The 21,635-nt window shown below is 42.6% G+C and overlaps 1 protein-coding gene across 1 annotated transcript in view; it reads right to left on the bottom strand.

Moving 5' to 3' along the window:
- Nucleotides 1–18,868: 18,868 nt before the first annotated feature.
- ALPK2 (alpha kinase 2) overlaps nucleotides 18,869–21,635 on the bottom strand; it is a 28,779-nt gene continuing 26,012 nt past the window's right edge. Inside the window, 1 exon segment of the mRNA XM_029085642.1 lies at nucleotides 18,869–19,287. Within this exon segment, the coding sequence (XP_028941475.1) occupies nucleotides 19,053–19,287 (235 nt within the window). The 3' untranslated portion in view covers nucleotides 18,869–19,052.

The raw sequence follows: 21,635 nt of genomic DNA, 5'->3' as shown, positions 1-21,635 counted from the left end.
GGTATTTCATGGTGAGATAGAGGATAGGATGTAATTTATTCTCAAACACCAGCAAAAGCATGCCCTGAAGCTTTCTCTGAAGCTTTGTTGAGAACACTCACCTTAAAAGAAAAAACCCACAAAAAAACCCCAACAAAAAACACCCCCCCAATTCCAGAGTTGTAGGTATTACAGCAAAAAAGCACATACCATGCTACCATCCTTTACCAGCCTACAGGACAGGGCACCAAGCCTTGAGGTTAAGGGTTACACCACTAACCAAGTCTCACAGCCCACGGGGCAGCACGATGCACCTCAGGACTCCAAGCTGGCCCTGCCATTTGTGTCGGACCTGCCCTGCCTCAGTGGCGGCAATGTTCAGGCTCTTGGTGCCCCCCTAAATACCAGCTTTTAGAACACTGCGTGGGCTGTAACGGCTCCTCAGCAAAACTCCCTGAAGTCCAGACCACATTTTGACCCACCATCCCTTGATGCCTGCATGCTATCTGGCATTCTGTAGCTATCCTCCAGCCTTTCAATGAAAGGTCTCCAGTTAAGGAGGGCTCAGAAGGAAGGCAGAAAACAACCTCTTGTCTCAGCTACTGGGACTCCAGTGTCAATATTCCTGTTTCACACAGTTAAGTTCTTCTATCACACTGCATATACTAGCATAAACATCACCAGCTTCCAAGAGCTGATTTTGAAAATGCCCCGTTATTCTGTCCTGAACAACCTCACCCAGAAATCTCCCTCCTGTTCAGAACACAACACCCACAGAAGCGGCAGGGACCCAGACACTCTCACACGTGCCCAGGCCAGCCAGAGACCAAAACACAAAGCCACTCTGATTCCATTAACCACACCATTTTTTATTCTCCCCTCACAGATAGCATGAAGGGAGGGGGTCGGAGGGGCAAGTTTTTGGTGATTTACTTCCAGTCCAGCTCATTTTCCATAGATGCCCATTCCATCAAGGGTATCAAATCTAATGCATACCAAGGGAACACTACCTCCTATTTTAATTGCTGAGTACCAGAATCTCAGAGTCATCCCACTACAACCAAAGATTAAAAATCTACTTACCTCTCACTTGTAAGCTTTCTCACTCCAGCCGAGTCAGTCCAGAAGAGCAGTCCTGAGAACTCCAGAGCTGTTACCATCCAGTAAATTTAATCCCCAGTGCAAAAGGTAAGCTCTCCAACTTAACAGAGACTATTCTGAAGACCTAACTGCTCTCTACAGACTCAGAAGTCTCTAGAAAGGTCTCTCTCCCTGAGCCTCCCTCACACCTGATCTTAATGAAGACTTGCTAATTTCCTGTTTGTCTCAACACCTGCGTAACACTCAAACCCTGTTTCTACAGCCTGTAAAGTAGATTAATAATTCCTCTTTTAGTATTTTTGTTAAATAATGTTGCAATTCTCAGTGCAATAGGACAGGAATTGCTACTACTTCATTTTATCTTGAGCTCAAGAACCATATTTCACTCCCCTGTTGTTTTTATGTGCAGGTTATCTCACAGTTATCACTGGCCAGTTAACAAATGCTGTAGCCATTCAGGCTTCCACCTGAAAACCAGCTTCTGCTTCCTGAAAGAAAATCCTTTCCATGGCATTCTCCATTTACCAATTTAACAAAGAAAATCTCTTGTTGAAAGAAAACTCTTCAACTCTTTTTACAGGCCCAGCTGCCTTCCTTTTCCCCCTGCTTTAGTCCTCTTTCTCTTCTCCCTCTAGAAATTTCTTTTAACACAAAAGGAGAATTTAGGATGCCTGATGGTCAGCACCTGCATTAATCTAAGCAAATGCAGACCAGCTGTACCTGAGAGGCTACACCCTGCCCCACAGACACAGGAACAGCCCACGGATAGACTAGACAAAGAAAGAGCAGATTCATTTTCTCTGAGACCTCCAAGTCAGGATTTTGTGAAAAATACTTCAGTTCAGCAGAGCTGTTGCATCCAGGACTGCAATAACCATGTGAAATTCAATTTCATGCTGCACGGGACAGTAAATGAGTTAGTGAGCTATCTGCTTAGCCTAAGTAGGATATCTGTGTAAAGTTTACACTTAGCAAGGCAAGTGTCTGCAGTGTCACATATGTGACACACATCACACTTGATGAATATTTTTTTTATTTTGTCACCACTCTTTGTCTCCAAAATAGTGATGTTATAGCTACCTTATTCTTATGTTTAATTGGGGGAATAGGTGCAGAGGAATATAGAACAGAAAAAGAAAACAACCAACCAAACCCTACCAAATGTAAGTAGTCTTATCTTGGCTCCTTCTTGGCTGCTGGCCCTGCCTGTGACAGCACTTGCCTCATCCCTGTCCTGCTGGCCCTGCCCACAGCAGTGCTCGCCATGTCCCTGTCCTGCTGGCCCTGTCCTCGCCACGTCCCTGTGCTGCTGGCCCTGCCCACAGCAGTGCTCGCCATGTCCCTGTCCTGCTGGCCCTGTCCTCGCCACGTCCCTGTGCTGCTGGCCCTGCCCACAGCAGTGCTTGCCGTGTCCCTGTCCTGCTGGCCCTGTCCTCGCCATGTCCCTGTGCTGCTGGCCCTGCCCACAGCAGTGCTCGCCGTGTCCCTGTGCTGCTGGCCCTGTCCTCGCCATGTCCCTGTGCTGCTGGCCCTGCCTTGGCAGCCCTCACCACGTCCCAGGCCATGCCTACAGCAGTGCTGGCCACATCCCTGTCCTTGCCATGTCCCTGTCCTCACCATGTCCCTGTGCTGCAGGCCCTGCCCGCGGCAGCGCTGGCCTCATCCCCTCAGCACGCACACCTGGCAGACAGCACCAGGCCTGGCCTGGCCGTGCTGAGGCTGTGCCCGAGGGACTGGTCTGCCATCGAACAGAGACCACACATCCCCTCAGCGCAGACCCAGGCCCTCAGCCCTGCCCCTTCTAGAAGCTTCTGTGGCCCCTGCCCGGTCCTGCTCCCTGCTGAGGGCCCTGCCCCGGCGGCCCCACCCCTGGGCAGCGCCATTGTCCCCCAGCAGCCAGCGTGGCCTGGCCCCGTGGGAGGCCCTGGGGCGCTGCTCCCTGAGGAGGGGCCTCTCTGGGGTTAGGTTACTGGGGATTTACAGATCTCAGGCCACTTAAGGTTTCTTCAAGTGCTAAGAAGAGGATTTAAACAGTTTTTTTTCACTGTGCTGAGCGCAGAGCTGTGGTGCCAATACATGATACTTGAATACATATGGGCAGCAGTTAGTATGACGTTCAGGTAAATTACTCTGTAGACCAGACAAGGCAGCAAATGCCGAGTGGGTTTTTTTGTCTTTTTTGGCACAGGCCCCTGCTGAGCAAAGGTCTGATTTACTGTGGCGATTCCTGAAGATAATAATCCTACTGGGATTTGGACTCCAAAATGATTTAGGGCAATAGTCTTGAAATGACTAGCCTCCATTTACTGTTTGAAGATTAAACTTCTGTATCCCACGTGTGTAGCATGTCAGTACCTGATGTGGTATGGAGAGGTTGAAGTCACGGCCAAGAGAGAGGTTGTGATACACATTTCTCTGATCAGAGAACCATTTATGGCATATTGACTAAATTCCGTGCATTTAATGGCTGCCAGACAAAAAGAAATCACCACCCAGCAGCACAGTGAACTGATACTCACTGACCCAAACTCAGAAAAACACTGGATGTAATGTGGGGGCGGCGCAGGTTTCTGGCCACGTCCCCTGACGCTCGCAGCCGGCGAGGAAGGAAGGGAAGTTACGAAAAATCTTACGTTCTTTGCAAATGTCCATTCCTAAGCAGTTTATTTTGCTGTGGTTTGTGATTTGTAGGATTAATGCTTTGCCTGAAATGTGCAGGCTACAGCAGTGGTTGAGAGGAAAAAGGAAGTTTGTGCCTTTGATAACTGCTGATGGACAGTCAGTTCCTCGGGCTAATGGAAGCAGTATAGCTGACCTGGGCAGAAGACTTAGAGCAAAGAAGCCAAATAACAGGGTTTGTACAGGGAGTAGTTTTCTTGGGGAGTGGGAAGTTCTCCCCTAGGGACACGTAAATAAACCTAAGTTTTGTCTGTCAGCTGTCTGCTTACATCAAAATTGCTTAAATTCTATCCACAACTATTTTGCTGCAGCAACAGAAATTTCATGGATGGTACATTGTTGGTCAGACTTTACACCCTTAACCTGAAGATAATCCTCAACCTGAATTCTTTGTGTCAGACGTGTCAGATGGTGAATCGTTATGGGGAATGCCAGGATGATCTAGAACTGATGTAATGAGTTTGAGGATTGGGAAACTCAAATCAATTTCATTTACTGAGCCCCAGTAGAAATCAGAAGAGATCATGGTTTCCAGGTTAAATACCTTTACTCTACTTTATACTCCTTTAAGTTAATCTTTCTCTATCTGGTAGTCAGAATGACCAGAACAGGTAATCTTTAACCACTAGCCATTGACTTACAAGGGTCACAACATTTTCCCTTCTGTGATCTGAGTTGTCCCTAGCACTACACATGCCTCACCTTTGTCTATTATATTGTGATATTAGCGCTGGTCAATGTGCTTCCTTTAATGTTTGTGAAGGCTGATGCCCCTTGAATAAACAGATAAATGCCAGCTTTGCCCACTTTGAGACCAAGAATTCATGTAGTAATTTCCACTCAAAAATCATGTAGTCATATCCTACATGGATGTAAGTCAGCATAGATGTACTGAAATTAACAGCTCATAGCAAAGGGATAAATTCAGTTACATTGTCATTTTTCTCCATAAAAGGATCTGGCCTAAATCTTTGACCCAGATTTGTCTGAAAGTTTTAAACCCAAGTAAGCCATGCACACAGCTGGTGGATAGTAACAGGATTTTTCCACAGATGAAACAGCCAACCCCAAATCAGTTTAAGAGTATTGATTATATACTCATTAAAGACACAGGTGGAGCAAAGCCATAAGGATACAACTCAGGTTCTCATACGCGAATGGCCATTAGTGCAACAGTTCAGAGACTAGAATCTGGGGAAGGAAAATCATTAAGTATTGGGGTTCCAGAAGATTGCAAAATTGGGGTCTCTCTGGACTGGTGCCCCAGGAGTTCCTTTTTAGACCTCTGTACCTTACAGCATCAGATTTTTCAGATCAGAATCTTTTGCTCTAACTCCCTCCTCAACTGAGGGTCTAGTTTCCCATCTCCCTCAAAACTGCAAGTGACTTTAACCTGAGGTTTGTGATGAATTACCTGGATAACATGAGGCGTTAGGCCACACAAAGGAGGAAGAGAAAGCTCTTCCCAGTCCACTCGCGTCTCCCCATTTACTCTACATGCACACCATGATCCTTCTCTGTGTTATTTTCCTTTTCATATAAAGTTCAGACTGTTCTGATTTTAAGTGTAGAGAAAAACAGAATGAGAACTGATTGAGGTGAGCCTCTTTCAGGTCATGTAAACGAACACTGATTTGAAAGTCTTCAATTTGAACTGGATGGTGAAACTGGCTTTTGAAATCTCCTCTAAATAAACAAATTCTGTTTTTTAAGCCCTTTCAAACAGGCTTCCTAAATGACCTTTGTTGAACATGTAATATATGTATGATCAAAATTAATCAGCTGCAAAGAAGGTTAATTTTTCCAGTGGGATTTATACCACTCACAAACCCTTGTAGGCCCATATAATTTTGAAACAGAGTAAAACTATTCCCTTAATACACTGGAGACATCATCATGCACAGACTATTTAACTCCTTTTTGCCAAAATTGTTGTTCTTAATTGAAGAATTTAATAATTAAGGTTTTGCAAAGCCAAACCAATGGTTCTTACTGTTTGGTAAATCTTCCCAGTGTGAAAAACTTCCTTAATATAGCCCGATTTTTGCCCTTGTGGTAAGTAATTATTCCTTCAGTTTTGGAGTTGTTCTTTCACTTTACTCTTTCCACACAGAAAAGACTCCATTCCTCAGTTTTCTATTTCACTTCTTGTATCCTTCACATTTAATATAAGAAAAATGATAGAAAAGTAGTCTCACATGGATCAAATGTCATCCTGTGTATAGTGACACCTTAGTCACAGGAGCTACGCACATAAAATGGAATCACAGAGTAATTTAGGTTGGAAGGGCCCTGTGGAGGTCACAGGACTCAGTCCTCTCCTCTGAGCAGTGCCAACTTCAAAGTTAAACTGAACTTCAAAGTTAGATAATTTTGCTTGGGGTCATATCTACATATGTTCAAGGGAAGAATTTGGCCCTCAGATGAATGTGCAATGTCTATTGCATTATTTGTCCTTGTGTCACCTTTAGTAACATTTAAACAAACCAGTTCCTTTTTTTTTTTTTTTTTTTTTTCAGGAATTTCCAAATAATTTGGCATTTAATTTTAAAGAATTGGAGCCAAACTAGTCTGCCACAGTAATGAATGTTGCAATGCTGTTTCAGACTCTCACCGGTGGCTCCATGCGTAGTCGGCAGTACTTCGCTTACAACTGCACATCACCATTTTGCGGAAAACAGCTGTTTTTTTCTAGAAACACAACCTCAGAAATACCAAGTGCATGGTGTTTCCTCTCTATTAAAAGTAGCACATTTTAGTCTTTTTTTTTTTAACAACATGAGGCATTTGTGGGTTTTTTTATTTAAGGTCTTTTGTTCTTTTTTATGGTTAAGCAAATTGTCAGATACCTTCTGCAGACTTGAAATGCGCAGAATATGAAAGCTAAAACCCAGGCACGTGCTCTTTTTCTTTTCCTGTCTCATTTAATTTTCTGCTTCTCTACTACATGTCACCTGTTAGCATTATTAATTTGTGTTTTGTGCTAAAATACACACAGTATTTTTCTTTAAGAAAACTGGAAAAGGGTACAGTGGAAACAGTCAGATAATCTACATTAGGCAACTAACATTGTTTTACAACTAAGGTTATAAAAATGTGTCATTAAATCCCTCAGAATTATAAATTCTGGAGTTTTTCATACGGGTAAAAAAACTACACTTGAACTGTATATGCAGTGATAAGACTGCTAAGAACCTATAGATACAGCTTCATTATTGCATAGAAAGCACAGTTCAGGGCCTTCTTTTATTCAGGACTGCTGACATTATTATTTGTGCCTGAGACTGGAGCTACACTGCGATTAGAAGACAGCATTTTAGGAAACAGTAGGAGATAGTTCTTGCCATGACGAAATTGCAGTCCAAATACATGCCAGCCAAAAGGAGAAAAGACATGCCAAAAACTGGTAAAGATGAGGGTCTTCTAGTGGCTTTGTAGTTCAGGTTTTTTTCCATTACAGGGTATTGTATCATGTGTTTGAATACTGAAGGTGTGACTTTAGTCATGTTCAGAGAAATCTCAGGTTCAAATCCCATACTAACCTTCATAGAAAATGTGACATTTATTATGCCCCAAATTTGGGGGTTTATGCAGTGGTCTAGTTGTTGATTATCTGGATGAGATCCTGAAACTTATGTTTAATTCCTGGCTTTGCCATTAGTGTTCAGATAGGCTCAACTGAAGTCAAACTTTTTCCCCCATCTCATAGATGTGCTGGAAAGTAAAACCCATTAAAAACATGACAGGGTCTTTGAGAGTTCTGAAAATTCCTGTGCAGAAAAGACAGTAAATTAAAAATGAAAAAAAGATTGGTAAGACCCAGCAGTGAACAGTAAGATGAGCACTGTGATCTGAGGAACTGATGAAATCAGTCTTGCTGGAAGAAGTAAGCAATTAATATCAAGACAAAGTGAACACTCTTCATCTCAAGGTCAAGTAAAACAAGCAGCTGAAAAAACCCAGTATTTTGCATTTTTCCCTACCCACATATGCTGTCTCTGAAGGGACAGAGAAAATTGAGATTTCAGAGCTTTTTTTCTATTCCTTAGTCTGACTAAAGGTGACTGGTTCTGTGCAGTGAGAGCCATCTCCCTCCCCCAGATCAATATTTTAATATCACTTATCAGAAAGAGAATGAATTGTTTACTTTAAAACCTCAGGATCCCATAAAGAGCGAGGGTAAGGTGTCCACTGGAGACAGAGGCTTTCGACAGCCGACCACTGCTGGGAACTCATAAAAGAAAACCAAGACCTCCAAAGAGCCGAATACAGTGATGTTCAGCAAAATGTCATGCAAGAGAATCTCGGTTCTGACAAGCCCTAACGACACACCAGAGGATCATTTGGCAGTTGTGTCAGATGGTAAGTGCCTTCCTGTGCTTGATTCATGTGAGGAAAAGGAAATGCTAAAATGTATTAACAAGAATAAAATAGTGCAGGTGAATTTTGAATACTAAGCACTTCAGCATACCAAAATATCTGTCACCTGTGTAATTTAACAGGATTTAATGTCTTGTCCATAGTGATCTCTGCCTGCACTTTTAAAGAGATTAGGCTTTTACTAGCGTCAGTGGGGAAGCCACTCAAAATGTTTCTTGGTTAAAAAACAAAAGGAGTGGCAGGTAAGCTGACAGTAAGTGTGGTTAGATTTCACCAGGAATGCTTCCAAGTCTGGATATACAAAAAGAACAGGTTCTGTGATCCATCCAGATACTTCTTGAAAAAGCCTCTTTGTTCTTCACAATGATCTTCTCAACTGGAACACTCCTGTAATATTCTTTGTACAAATATCTATCAGAAGAGAAGCAAAAAGTGGATTTTTTCGTTTCCCCCTCTGATGTTTATACTTTGTTTTCTCATTGAACTGACCTGTAACTTTCTCATTGTTCTGGGTTTTCTTCTCCATTGAAGTACTAAAAACTAGTGGCCATTTCTCTTTCTTTCATTACCTTTTGTCTTGGAAATATTCCTGTTGAATTGCTGGAAGCCTCCATGTAGTTGTGGAACTATAAAGCTGCTTGCGGTGGCATCATTTGCCTGGCTATCTACCGTCATACACATTTCATAATAAAGTCTAGAGGCACTTTTGCCAGGGCTCTACCGCTCTTTGCACTGGATCTGCCAGTGATTGTCAGACTTCTCCTCAGAGCTTAATTAGAGTAGGATTCTGCCTGACCTTTCTTCCCTGCTGCAGGGAGAAAGCTCAGTAAAATGTCTATGAGGAAAGGTAAGGGGAAAAAACACTAATATTGTGATGAATTAGAAAGCCATGTACAGTACTTATGTTCCTTTGGCATTCATTTCTCATTATCACCAGCTAGAGCATAGGCACATTCATTAAACATAGCCTCGTGGACCTCAGGTCTACAACTGCAAGCTGCATCCTGACTGCTAGGCAGAGTATGCTCTGGGTGTGACTGTGTATTTGCTATCATTAATTCAAAAGATTCAGTGCCATTTTGTTGCACAGGGTGTGCTGCAGCTCCTTTCCTTCTTTTAGAGATGTCTCCTTCGTAGCTGTGATTGCACAGTGGCCTGACCCGTGGATCTGATGTTCAAATGCACAGCTCTTCCCACTGCAGCATGCGCAGAGTCAAAATACAGACAAAATCAGTGAAAGATGAAAAGCACTTGGAAAAATTTCAGCCCTGCCCAAGCATTTATAGGCTTGCTTCCCTGACAAGGACAGGAATGACAGAGCAGTTGTAATCATCACATTTGAAAAACAAACCAGTTTGACCTGGTAACCAGGCGGTGAAGGTTCATTTCTCTGCTATTTACCATCCAAGGGCCACTCAGAACTCAGCTCATACTGCCAGTTCATGCTTTCACTGAGGTTTGATCAGAGGTACATGCAAATCAGTAGTTAAACTGGTCCAGAGCCCTAATGAGTCTGCATTAACTGATCAACACTGGTTGAACTAGATAACACTTAAGAAAAAGACACAGAAAATACAGAAAGTTGGATCAAAAGGTAAGGACTGGAGAGGAAATACTATTCCACTGCGCAGAGTACCCTGGTATTTCAGGTGTATTCAGTCCATGTGGGCAGCCAGCTCGTTTGTGTGTGTTAGTGTCTCCTCTCTGCTAGCACTTCAACTTTTGATGCTGTAGAATAGAGTAAGCTAAATTTCCCTACCTGGTGATCTGCGTAGAAACATCTGTGTTTGGGAGCCCTATGCCCTTATCCTTAATAATTTCCTGTTACAGCTCCTCCTGCTCTCCGAAACCAGAGCTGCTGTTTCTGCAGTAGCCCTCGATCTGCATCTCATCTGCAGAGCAGATTCTGTTCTGGATCTCCAGAAGCTGACCTAGTGGTAGTTGCCAATACACAGTCTCTTATTTTGGGGCACACAGAGCTGCACTTCTCACAAATTGCAGCCTGCCCTGATTCCAGCGAGGGACTGCCTCTCCTGCTTACAAAAGTGGTATTTAAAATGGCGAGCACTTGCTCTCAACAAGCACAGAAGTGTGATTTTCCTCCACAGCTGTACCACATTCAGCGTACATAACTCAAACGTTTAGATTTTACAAACAGCTGATGATGGAGATTTGTGCCCCTCTCTCTGGTTTCTCAGCTGGAATGCATGATGGGAGTAAGAATAAAGCAGAGGCATTAAGGCTATTGATGTGGGAATGCCACATCACCAGGGTAGTGAATTAGGAAAGCTAAAAGATGAGATTGAGAGGAAGGCTAAGCCCAGAGGAAGAGTTCTGAGAGGATCTGACAGTCTGCCTTTTGAATGCTTTAACTTGCTTAGCAGTCTTTTGCTAAAATGCAGCCAGATCCAGAAGCCTATTGGAGAGTCTGGCTTTGTCACGTCCGGGTAGCAAATGTAAAAATGGGAATGCATTTACCGAGCTTAAAAAACAATGAGACAGATAGTTTAAAAGTATTACAGCAAAACATTCCGTCCTCATCTCTTGGCACAAAAAGACAACTCCATCCCCTCCCGTGGTGCTTCTAGCCAGTCCATACAGCATTCTTTTTTGAGTCAGAAAGTTCAAGTTTTCAGTAGCTACAAAAAACTTTCTGTTACTCAGCACACACAAAATCTACCCAAATTAATGCAAAATGGAACATTTATATTTAATGTACTCTGCTCTCCTTGAATGATTTTTACCAGTTCTGGGGGAATAAAGGAATTGCACTCTATGGTCTGTCTATTTTTTCTTTTTTTTCCCCCTTTCTTTAGGTTAGCAGATTTCACTATAGTTATCGATTAGTTACTAATATTATTTTGTTATTCCTGTTAATGAACATTTACTAGCTGGCTTGCACTGCCACAATGCTACATTCAGTCTGCACAGGTCAGTGTTTCTTCCCATCAATATCTAATATGCTCTTGCACAGATGTTCACACTAGTTGACGGTCTTTATAGACTGAGGAAAAAGCGGATACATGGAAGAGTAAGATAAAAAAGCTACTACTATGCACCCAAGCTCTGGTGTCTAATCTCTTCCCTTCCCTGTGCTCCTCTTTCTCTGTTTTCTCCGCTTCTCTGTAGTATTCAGATGTGATGATGACACATAACTGAATTTCCATGGCTTTACAAATCCCTGTGCACCATGTGGCCCTCAGTTGCTGTTTGTGTGCCTTTAGTCCACTCCTGATGAACAGGGTCTGTCACGGGATTTTTTATACTCAGTGAGGATGTGCAGAAATGTTACTAGACTGGCAAGGTAAGCAAACACGGAAACACACTCTGTCCCATTAAACTGAAAAAACTGTCCTGAGAAGAAATGAACACCAGAGTCATGTGTGTGTATGTTACACTGCTTGATTCTCTGTTGCATAGGTGTTGGTGTGTCATAGAAGAACTCACATTGAATAAAACAGGTGAAGTGGGACTAGGAGTACAGACCAACTTGATGTCTTTTAAGTGGGCTAGCTTTAAAATGCTGGTAAAAACAAGTATATGGAAAACAAATACAATTCTTAGCATCGTGATTCCTCGGATCTAACACAGCTCTGTAAAAGTCAGGCCCTTATTCTGAGCTGTCTCCCTCAATCAGAGAGAGGCATAGGTCCTTGCAGAGAATGACTCATCCCTCCCTTCATAAATCTGTCTCTTGGGAGCAGACTGATGCCTTTCGCAAGGTGCCTGTCCATCTCCTTTGCCTGTAAAGGCATGCTTAAATCTACTTAGCTTTTAGATTACTACAGCCAGCTGAGACAAAATATTCACCTCAAAGAAATGTGTAATCCTGTCTCCCACTTCCTTGGTGAGAATCCTGATGTACCACATATAAATACGCATAAACCTGTTCTTTTCTCTGTGTTTTGCAGATCTTTGAAGCCCCATGCTGAAGTCTGCAATGTGTGTATATCACTTCTTTCATGGACTCATGACCTACTACTACCAGAGCTGTGGAGTGTGACAATGGTGTTTGTGTCCAGTCTATCAAACGCCATTATCACACTAAATAGCTACTGGTAGACAAGACACCAATTCAAAAGTATGCCAACGGTAGCAATACATTTCCCCACCATGCTGAGGAATAAATAACCTTTTGCATGTATGTCAGGATGACTCTGCTCTTTCTTTTATAAGCGAAAGCACCATAACATGTGGGAAATGTATACTCTGCTACATGCACTTCCACATTCCCATTGTAAAGCACACAAGTCATCTAAAGGAATCATCATAATGTCATAATTAAGACTGTGGATTTCATTGGAATTGTGATAAACTCTGAAAAACGAGGCCAGCTTGGGATTTTCTTTTTCCTGTTGAATTCTCAGCCCTTCAAATGATAGTAACACAACAGGTCTTCACAGAGGAACCCAGAATAGGTTTCCTAAACCTTATACATACAGTAATCACTCTTTGCATGCAGAGTTTTCTCTTGTGACCATCTGTTCTGAAAACCTGCACTGCCCCTCTGTGCAGGTTTCTGATACAGGAATAAAAGGTGATTGAATGGAGATTAATCCAGTAACCTCCTGATAAATTAGTGCAGAACAGCTCTTGCAAAAGGAAGGAGATAAATCTTACTACCTATGGGAAGAAGAAATACTTTTTTTTTGCTTTTTTTCCTCTTCCAACCCTGCTATCCCAAAGAAACATGAGGCACAGTGACAGGGAAGGGGAAGGAGCAGGGGCAATGGTAGAGGAGGTGGAGGAGAGGTGGGAGTGCAACAGTGGACATCTGAGAGCAGGGACAAAGCAAGTGGTATGGGAAGCCAGGACCTCGAGCATGGCATCAGCTTTGCAGCCAGTCATTCACCTGTTCAATTCAGCTCCTTCTTCTCGAACCCCCTGCTCCAACTGGGAGGGCAGAGGAGAATACCACCTGTGCTCCTGATACCTTTAACATCATCCCAAGGGACTTAAAGTCTCTCATTTTGAGAAACCCATGCCAGATGCTTATCCACTGTTGTCCCACTTTCCTGACATCCTTCTTCCAGTAGGCCCAGTTTTGCTTTCAGGAACAATACATCTTAATCCTGGCTACCAGATAAACCATGAATGGATGGACAGAACTATCCTGATGTCATTCCTACCATCTGATATTTCCTACATTACCCAGGAAGCTCATTCAGACACTTGTGTGTGCCACAAAGGCTTTCTGCTGGGGCCTGATAGCAAGTCCATCCCTGTTATGTCACATCACCGAACTGCAGCTCTGATACACTGTGCTGCCACGTACCTGGCACAAGTCTAGCCACAGCACCCCTATCACAAGACTGAATGAGTATCTACTGTGTGTTTGGGGGAACAAGAACATGGTTCATGTGGTGAGCTTTTATAGAAAGAAAAAGGCTGCAGGTTCTTTGTGAAAAGGGTGGAAAGGGAAAGGTGAGGGCTGAGCTGCCCTGTAGCAGAAGGTCGGGCTCGATCCTTTATCTGAAAGAAGCAGATAAATGAACCAGAAAGACGGATGTAGCAGGCCAGATCCAAAACATCTGGCACAGACTGGGCATCTGTAAGACCACTAGACATTACCACTAACAAGGGACACTCTTCTGCCACCACTGCAAAACAATCCATAAACACAGCCAGAATCCAGCAGCAACAGAAAGCTCCCAAAGCCAATATTCTCCTGCTGTCCAAGACTCAGCAAATCACAGTAATTTCACACCCACAATATTTTATGGCAGACTCACAGTGAAATCAGCAGAGCTGCAGATAATTATGGCTTAATTTTCAGAAGGTCTTTGCTGAGAACGAGCTTCTAGCTGAGGGAATCTTTGTGCAGGTGAGTTGGCGGGGTGGGGTGGGCAAGAGAGCTGGAACTCCTTTCTCTTTTCTCAGGCTTTGCAGGAGGAAAGCAAATGCGACCTTGTCTGCAAGGCCCTCTGTGTAATGTTTTCACAGCAGCTACTTTTCTTCTCAGCCTCTGAGAGAGAAATGAAGTCCCTTCCCTCCCTCCCTCACCTGCAGTGCTTTCTAGGGAGCCTGTACTTGTCTTGCTTGCCCTTCTGGTTACAAGCACTGTGATTTTTCTTATTTGAAGAACATCTCATGCTGTTTCTCTCCTCCCACTCAGTAAGCCTCATGTGTTGCTTGCCTGAGCACACAATACCCACATCACACCAACAGAAAGAGCTGGAGACCAGGTCTGTCATTTTGGACTAGCTCTACAATTTGCAGTATCATCACAGCTTATTCCACATCATTCATTCTTCTAGAGGTGCAAACCGTGAATCTCCACTGCTGGCACTCCAGTGCTGGAATGGCAGTACAGGCTCCCCAGCTTCTCCTTGCAATGTTATTAAGGAAAGCCATTTAAAATTGAGTGAAACATCCATGTGGGCAAACAGTTCCTAACGTTTCCCTGGTGCTCTGTGGTGGGATAGCAGTGGAGATTAATTCTCTCTCCCTATTACTTTCCTACTATTGTGCTCTTAAAACTCAAAAATGAAAAGTTATTTACTAAGGCTTTTGTTGTAGAGCAACGTGACCTTTACAACACCCACATAAGTATTAGATACACTGAAGTTTCTTGAAGAGGAAAAAAAAAAGGAAATAAAGGCATAATGGAGCTGCATCCCTGCGGCTCACTGTTAGGTTATGGAGGTTAAGCTGCGGGAGTTATACTGGAAAGTTCCTCCAGTAAGAACTGCACAGAATTTCCCCTGCTATGTGGTATAAAGAATGGATTGGGAAACATACTGCCTGTTTTCTAATGGGGTGCTCCATCTTACATCTCCTTGAAGTGGACAAATATTTAAGGCACAGCATTCGAAATACATCAGCTGCCTTCTGAAGTTGCATCCTGGGGCCAAGCAATCTGCAAAGCACATGTATGCGTAAGGACTGGGAATATGTGTCACAGTGATGCAATGATCTATTCATCCAAGACTAGTCAGTCACAGATTCAAATCCTGAAACTTAGCAGTCTGGCTTTTTCCATTTGGAAACTTAAAATGAAGAATAACCTAACTTCTGTGGCAAGGATCTACCACCCTGCACAGGTTGAAAAATACTACAGACATTTCGGTTAAAAGTTTTTCAGTTTTCCAGTTTTAGAGAAAATTCTTCTGCACTCCAGATGTCTCTCCCCACATTTCAGGACCAGGCTGTCTGTTTTCTGTACCCACTGACTTCCTCCTTGTGAGGGAGATTGTTATTTAAGATCTAAAGCTGGAACTGGAGTCTGCAGCTGATTCCCAGCAACTGTGCACCAGTTTTCCAAAGTGTAAGCTGTCTTCTTAAATCCCCGGAGGACTGATGTCTCTGATTCACTCACTGCTACTACCATGAGACACTTCTGAACATTCAGGTGATATTTTCAAATGTACTCAAGGTTCTATTTCAAAAGGGACTGAGGAGGCCAGTTTCCACTGAGCAAGAAAATTCTAAAGATTAGAGACACTTTTTGAGAAAAAAAGATCAGCTTAAGAGTTATGTGTCTAATATTTAGTGGATATGGACTTATACACTGAAATGCCTTAGGTTTTCTTGAAAACGTTACCACTGGAGCTCAGATGTTTTTTAAAGCACTTAAAAACTGTGAAAGAATAGGTAAAATTAACAGTTTATCTATAGGGACACATACATCTAAAAACCCAATACCTATAGGCCATCCATATGACTAATTACTTTTGAACAAGAAGAAACATCCTGTAGAAGCTTTATTGACTCCATTCTTGAGTGTTTCATCATTGTTAGTCTGTGTAATAGAATTTAAATCACAAAGCATTAGTGCTTCAGCCTAAACTACAGTTGTGCCCTATGAAGAGCATAACATTTTAAAATTGCTGTCAGGACACAGTGCAATTCATTCGTTCTGTGTGTGCTTAAGAGTTAATACAATAACACAACTGCTAGCAGCAAGAATTAACCTCTAAGTACTCCTTTAAAAAATGAGTTCCAGTTTCTGCTTTGCTGATGTCTCTGTTGAGATTAGAATACATATTTATTTGATTTGCTCACAAAACCCATGCTTTGGTTCCCTTCTCTAAAAGGCAAAAGCAGACTTTGGCTCAGATTAAAATGCTGTCTGTAAAACAGGTAGCTGTTTCTCCCATTCACCTCAGTGCACCATTAAATCTAGAGCCCTGTGAGAATACTGTTTACTGATGATTATTAATTAACTGCTTATGATTTTTCAGACATCCAGCTGATACATATTAGCAGCAGAGGTACACCAAGGTCAAACCACAGCTCTACTAGGTGAATCTTTCTGCGACCATTGAAGTCAGTTGACATAAATAGGACCAAATGTCCTTTTCCCAGTCTGACTTCTAGGTCTAGACCTTTGTATAAAGTTGAGTGTAGATGCGCTCAGCGTTCATTCTTTTTCAGAGAGCCAGGAAATACTTCCTGATTCAGGGTATATATGTATTTTCTGCAACAGCAAGACTAGAGACTAGTTACCAATCTAAAAAGAACAGTAATTATTAGCAAAGTATTTTTTAAAAAAATCTGACATGAAGATTTAGACATGGACAGACAGACAGTTTTTGTCATTCACACTGGAGCTCTCTCTGCGTCACTGTCAGACTATCTACATTTTAAAGTCTTCATATCGTGACTCAGAAAGGTCAGTAAGGAATTGAGGATGTTTTTGGGAGGGGCCTGCATAGACAAGGTATTCCTGCCACAGAGTTGCTACCTGTCAAACAAGACAGACAGGAGGGCAGAACGGACAGCCCAGCAAGTGTGAAAGAGGATAGGCAACAAGGAAACCAACAAAGAGCAAAGACTCAGTTCTCTGCTTCCCTTAGATGTGGTAAAGAACAATCATCTGAGTACCACGGCAGAGCAAGGTTTTAACACTTGTCAAGATGGCTTTAACCTGAGGTAATCAGTCAAGTATTTTCTACTTTTGGTAGCTATTAATGTATCATTATTTCAGTTTAATTGCACGTATAGCTGAACTCAAGGGCAATGATTGCCTGGCCATGCACGGTGCCTCGTTCTCTCACACACACCAACTTCCTTTTGGCTGACAGAGAAATGGGTAAAGTCAGACTGCTTCCTGGTTTGAACAACTGGAACACCAGAACAGTGGTACTTCCCTGGGAAAACCTCTTCCCTACAGCACAGCCAGGATCAAGAAGTCCATCTGCCTCATCTGTGCCACATCTCCCTCTGCCTGCTGTGTTTGAGAACTCCTTCAAAACTTCTGCTCCATATACTTTTCTACTTCCGTTCTCTTGTGATACCTCAGATACTCTGCATTAGCACAGCATTGTCACTCACCTTTATTTTGAAATGAATGGCTTCCCATCTTCAGTGCACTGTAATTGTTTTGTCAATGTTTCATTCTCAATGTTTTGACCCATATTTCAGTCACACACAAAGTTTTCACCTTTCTTAGGCATTTTCTATTTCAAAACTCATCTTTCAAATAGTCTTTCATACATTTAATTTTCTGTGGACTACAATACCATCCTAATTTCTGCAATACTGTTTTGTAGTTTGTCTCCTCCACCTAAGTTAGCAGAAAACTACTAAAAACTGAAATGCTTTAGAACAACTCTGGAAAACTTCATCCCCTGTAACAGTAAGAATTTAAACACAGATGTCTGTCTGACACTGCTTCCTTTTCCCTCAGTGGGAAGCACTTTTTTGGCACAGTTAATCTAACCTATTTCAAATGTTTGTTTTTCAGATGACCCAGACGTTGCTCTAAATTCCATTGAGAAGACCTCCACTAACCATAAAGGGAGCCCAGGATCACAAGCCTAGACATTACACCTACACTGCAGTCAGATCAGTTTCTGTCCCTAGTGTCAGCTACTCCCCAACAGTTTCTCTCTCACTTGGCACCCACTGCTTATCAATACAAAGCAGAATCCAGTCTGAAACTGCTTTTATCTCCCTGAGCACTGATGGGACTCTTACACATAGGTACTGGTTTCTGGTCCACCACCTGTTATTCATTAATCACACAGGAGAAGAAGTCTGACCATGTTCAGTGTTTGTATTCTGTGTCAGGCACTGCAGGTTGGGTTTTCAACTGCCACCTCCAGTAAACTTGCTGCAGTCCTCTGACAGGCGTAGTTCTAGTTGAAAATGCTGCCAGGTACTGAAATACCCTCCATATGTAAAGGTTTGTTTCAGGTGGTAGCTGTTTGGCAACATGCAGGCTCCAAACTTCTATTCTACAACAGGACTGGTGCAAGCACAACAGTATCGTGCCATGGGGTTAACTGCACGTTCAAGCAAGCTTGCATGGAACCCAAGGAATTCTATGGAGAATCACACAAGTTGCCCATCTTTAAGGTGATGACATCACTTTGTGAGGACCTTACAGACGCTAGCTAATTTTGTGGAGAGCAGAAGACAGATATGTCCAGTCACGAATGGCTTTGTCTTGTATTAAAAGACATGTAAGTGGGAGAAATAATTACAAGAATAGGATTATAGTAGGATTACAATATGCAAAAACTGGGAAAGAAACAATTTTTCTATAGCAGCCTGACCAACAGTACTGTGCAAAACTTTTACTAAAAGGCATCTTAAATATACTGATGTTTACGTAGCAGCTGAACCCACAGGGTCACAGGCACACACACACAGAAGGGAAGATGTGCTCCAGTGATCTGTAGCGCACTCAATGTCCAAGACTCAAAATGTGCAGCTACCAATACACAGAAGAGCTGTAAGATGATCCAGGCAGATGGATAGTTTGTGTTCAAAACCTTGCCCCGGTGTTACATCTCAGGCACCAACACCGTAGAATCAGCTCCTTTCTTTGTTGCTGGCATCGGCATCAGGATGACTTCAAAATAATGTCATAAGGCAGAAGACTAAAGTTACCCCCACCAGCTCACTGGTGCCTATCACTGCTACACATCCTCAAGAGGAGTTTTCACCAGATGGGACAGTGCAACTCAGTGCTCTGAAGAAATGAAGTCTCTAGGTTCTCTTGCTTTCTTGGGCAGTGCTTTCTTTATAGTCGATGAGTTTGGCAGGTTTTTGCTTTTCATGGATGTTGCTTTCCTCTGTTTTTGATGAGTGGTTCGGAGAGATTTCAGCCCCAGCATCTCACAGTACTTATTGCACTGGTGGAGGGCTCTGAACTGCTCAATGAAGGAAATGGAGCAGTTGCCTTTAAAACCTTTATATCTGTAGCAACAAAGAAAAAGAAAAAGCTAAATGGGATTTCAAGATTCATTTTCAGCACAGGGATGCAGAGTATGACTGTTGACTCATAAGCAACTTGAAAACATCAAGCAAGTCTCTTCCACCCATGCTGTTTTGAGAAGCACTAACTCTGTCGCCATTGAGAGGCGAAGGAAACCAGGTAACAAGTAATGACAAAGAAGGAAAAGGGTTAGAGAGGCACAGTTCTGTGGTCTGTGTCCTGGCTACTATTTTTCATTTCATTTAGTTGGGAATATAACTGTCTGCTGGATAACTTTGTCTCAGTAATTTATAAATGAAATCCATTCTACATCATTCCCTATAAACAGTTCTTTTGACTACCAGGAAGAGACAAGGTTGCTGCACGAGGTGCTGTCAGAACCAGAAGCTGTTTTCATCCAAACATGTATTTCTGGGCTATGCTCCTCCTCACCCAGATCTCAAGAAGCCAAGCCTCCTGGGGAAGAAGGATGTAAGAAGCGTTCCTGAGGAAGGCAGTCTCATCCAGCCTTCACACTTCCCAAGCCACCACCAGAGCTCCCCCTGCTTGCTCCCTTTCTTCAGTGGGCCAGCAAAGCCAGGGAGTAGGCTACACCTCTCTTCTCCTCACCCTGACGCTGGCTGCTGATGTTCATTCCGGTGCCTGCTTTTTAAGCTGCATCACCTTTTTTTAAAAGCTGCACCTGTTTTTTTTATTCAAGCAAACACCAAAATGGTCATCTATATTGGTAGTCCCCTTACAGCGAAAGTCATCTATACATTTTGCTGCTGCTTTGGATCCTAAATTATTTCAGAGAAGCTATTGCAGCCATAATGATGAAGACTTTGCAGATAATTGTAAGGTGAACAGCAGGCCCTAATCTTCTAAGGATTAAATTATTGCGGGTGGTTAAATTCAATAAGAACTACTTTGGAGTTCAACTGTATCATCATAAGTATTTAGGAGTTCTTTTTGTCTTCTCATACCAATATTTTCTTCTCAGATTCTTCTTTGAAGTCAGAATTTTTGAATGTTAAATATGTATTTCAATGAAATAAAGCTCCAAATGCATTTGGGTATTATTTGTCATGTGAAGCTGTTCGTACCAGACAAGGTTACCCTCTAAGTTAAACAGCCTGCCCTGCTCTAGAGAAAGCACTCAGGTAGCTTGCTATAAACAGCCAGATGAACCTCAGAGGGTTAAGAATTTTTTTTTCTCTCATCTCCAAGTAAGTTACATGCTTGTTTACCCAAAGGAAGTTTAAGAGGAGTGCCCTTGTTACTTCAGGACTATACCCTGGAGCTCAGCAAGACAGTGAACTGTTCTCTGCTCCTTTGGAGAAATAATAGGCTTGAGACTTTACACTTGAGCTCTTTCAGTAGCCATCAAGTGTATGCTCCAGACACAGCAGCAGAACAGAAGCTGCCCAGGCAAAGATGCCTGTGCTCAGCAAGAAAAACTCTTTATATCAAGCATTGATCCCGACTCCAGAAACTCGTTAAAGCAGAGCAATGCACCACCAGCAAAAAGCAATAATTTAGAATGGAATATTCTTATTAATTTATCATGAACATTCAATTAGCCATTGGGTCTTTCCAGGGAGTGGCAGTGGCAACAACAGCGGTGGTTAGAGCACCCTGCACTGTCATGGTGTGTCACTGCTGGATGCTGCAGCAGCGTGTCACACAGATGCTGCTGCCAAAGCCTGCGGAAATAATGAGGCTCTGTGCAGACAGCCTGTGGGTAGCACCTGCTTACTCGGGCATCGGAAATTCTCCACTTCTGCTGCACGACTGATTGAGAGGCTTCATTTCTCCTCTGGAGTGTGTGTAGGTGTGTTCTGGCAGAAATATTAATGATAAGTATCCTCCAGGGCTATCAGTTAGGTGAGAAGTTTCACTGCACCGCACGCTGACTGTTTTAATTTGTGGCTGCAAAACGACCGTGAGCTCTTTCGCCTGCTCTCGCTCTTTTACTTCCTAGGTAGCCATTTTGTTGCAGTTAAAGAAAATGCCTTCATGTGTTTTTCTCATACTATGAAATTCTGATAATACTCATTTCCTCGTGGAAATAATTTTTGCATTAAAAAGTTGAGCTAAAGATAATTCCACTTTTCTCATGAAGTCTGTCTAAATGGCTCTCCTATCTGTATTTGGTATTTGTCACTTCCTGTACGTCTTTGAAGGAGCATCTAAACAAAGAGCAGCAACGGTAGCATTTGCTCAGACAATGCTATGAGTAAGAAACACTTTAAATGAACACTGAATGCTCTGCTAACTAACTTGAGCTTTAGAATTCAACAAAAGCCAGAAATATTTGCAGTAAAAGTAAGAGCATAAATACCTTGTG

This window comes from Antrostomus carolinensis, unplaced genomic scaffold (genome assembly GCF_000700745.2).
Source record: "Antrostomus carolinensis isolate BGI_N321 unplaced genomic scaffold, ASM70074v2 scaffold8806, whole genome shotgun sequence".
Classification (NCBI taxonomy): Eukaryota; Metazoa; Chordata; class Aves; order Caprimulgiformes; family Caprimulgidae; genus Antrostomus; species Antrostomus carolinensis.
This window is presented reverse-complemented; position numbering and strand designations above follow the sequence as displayed.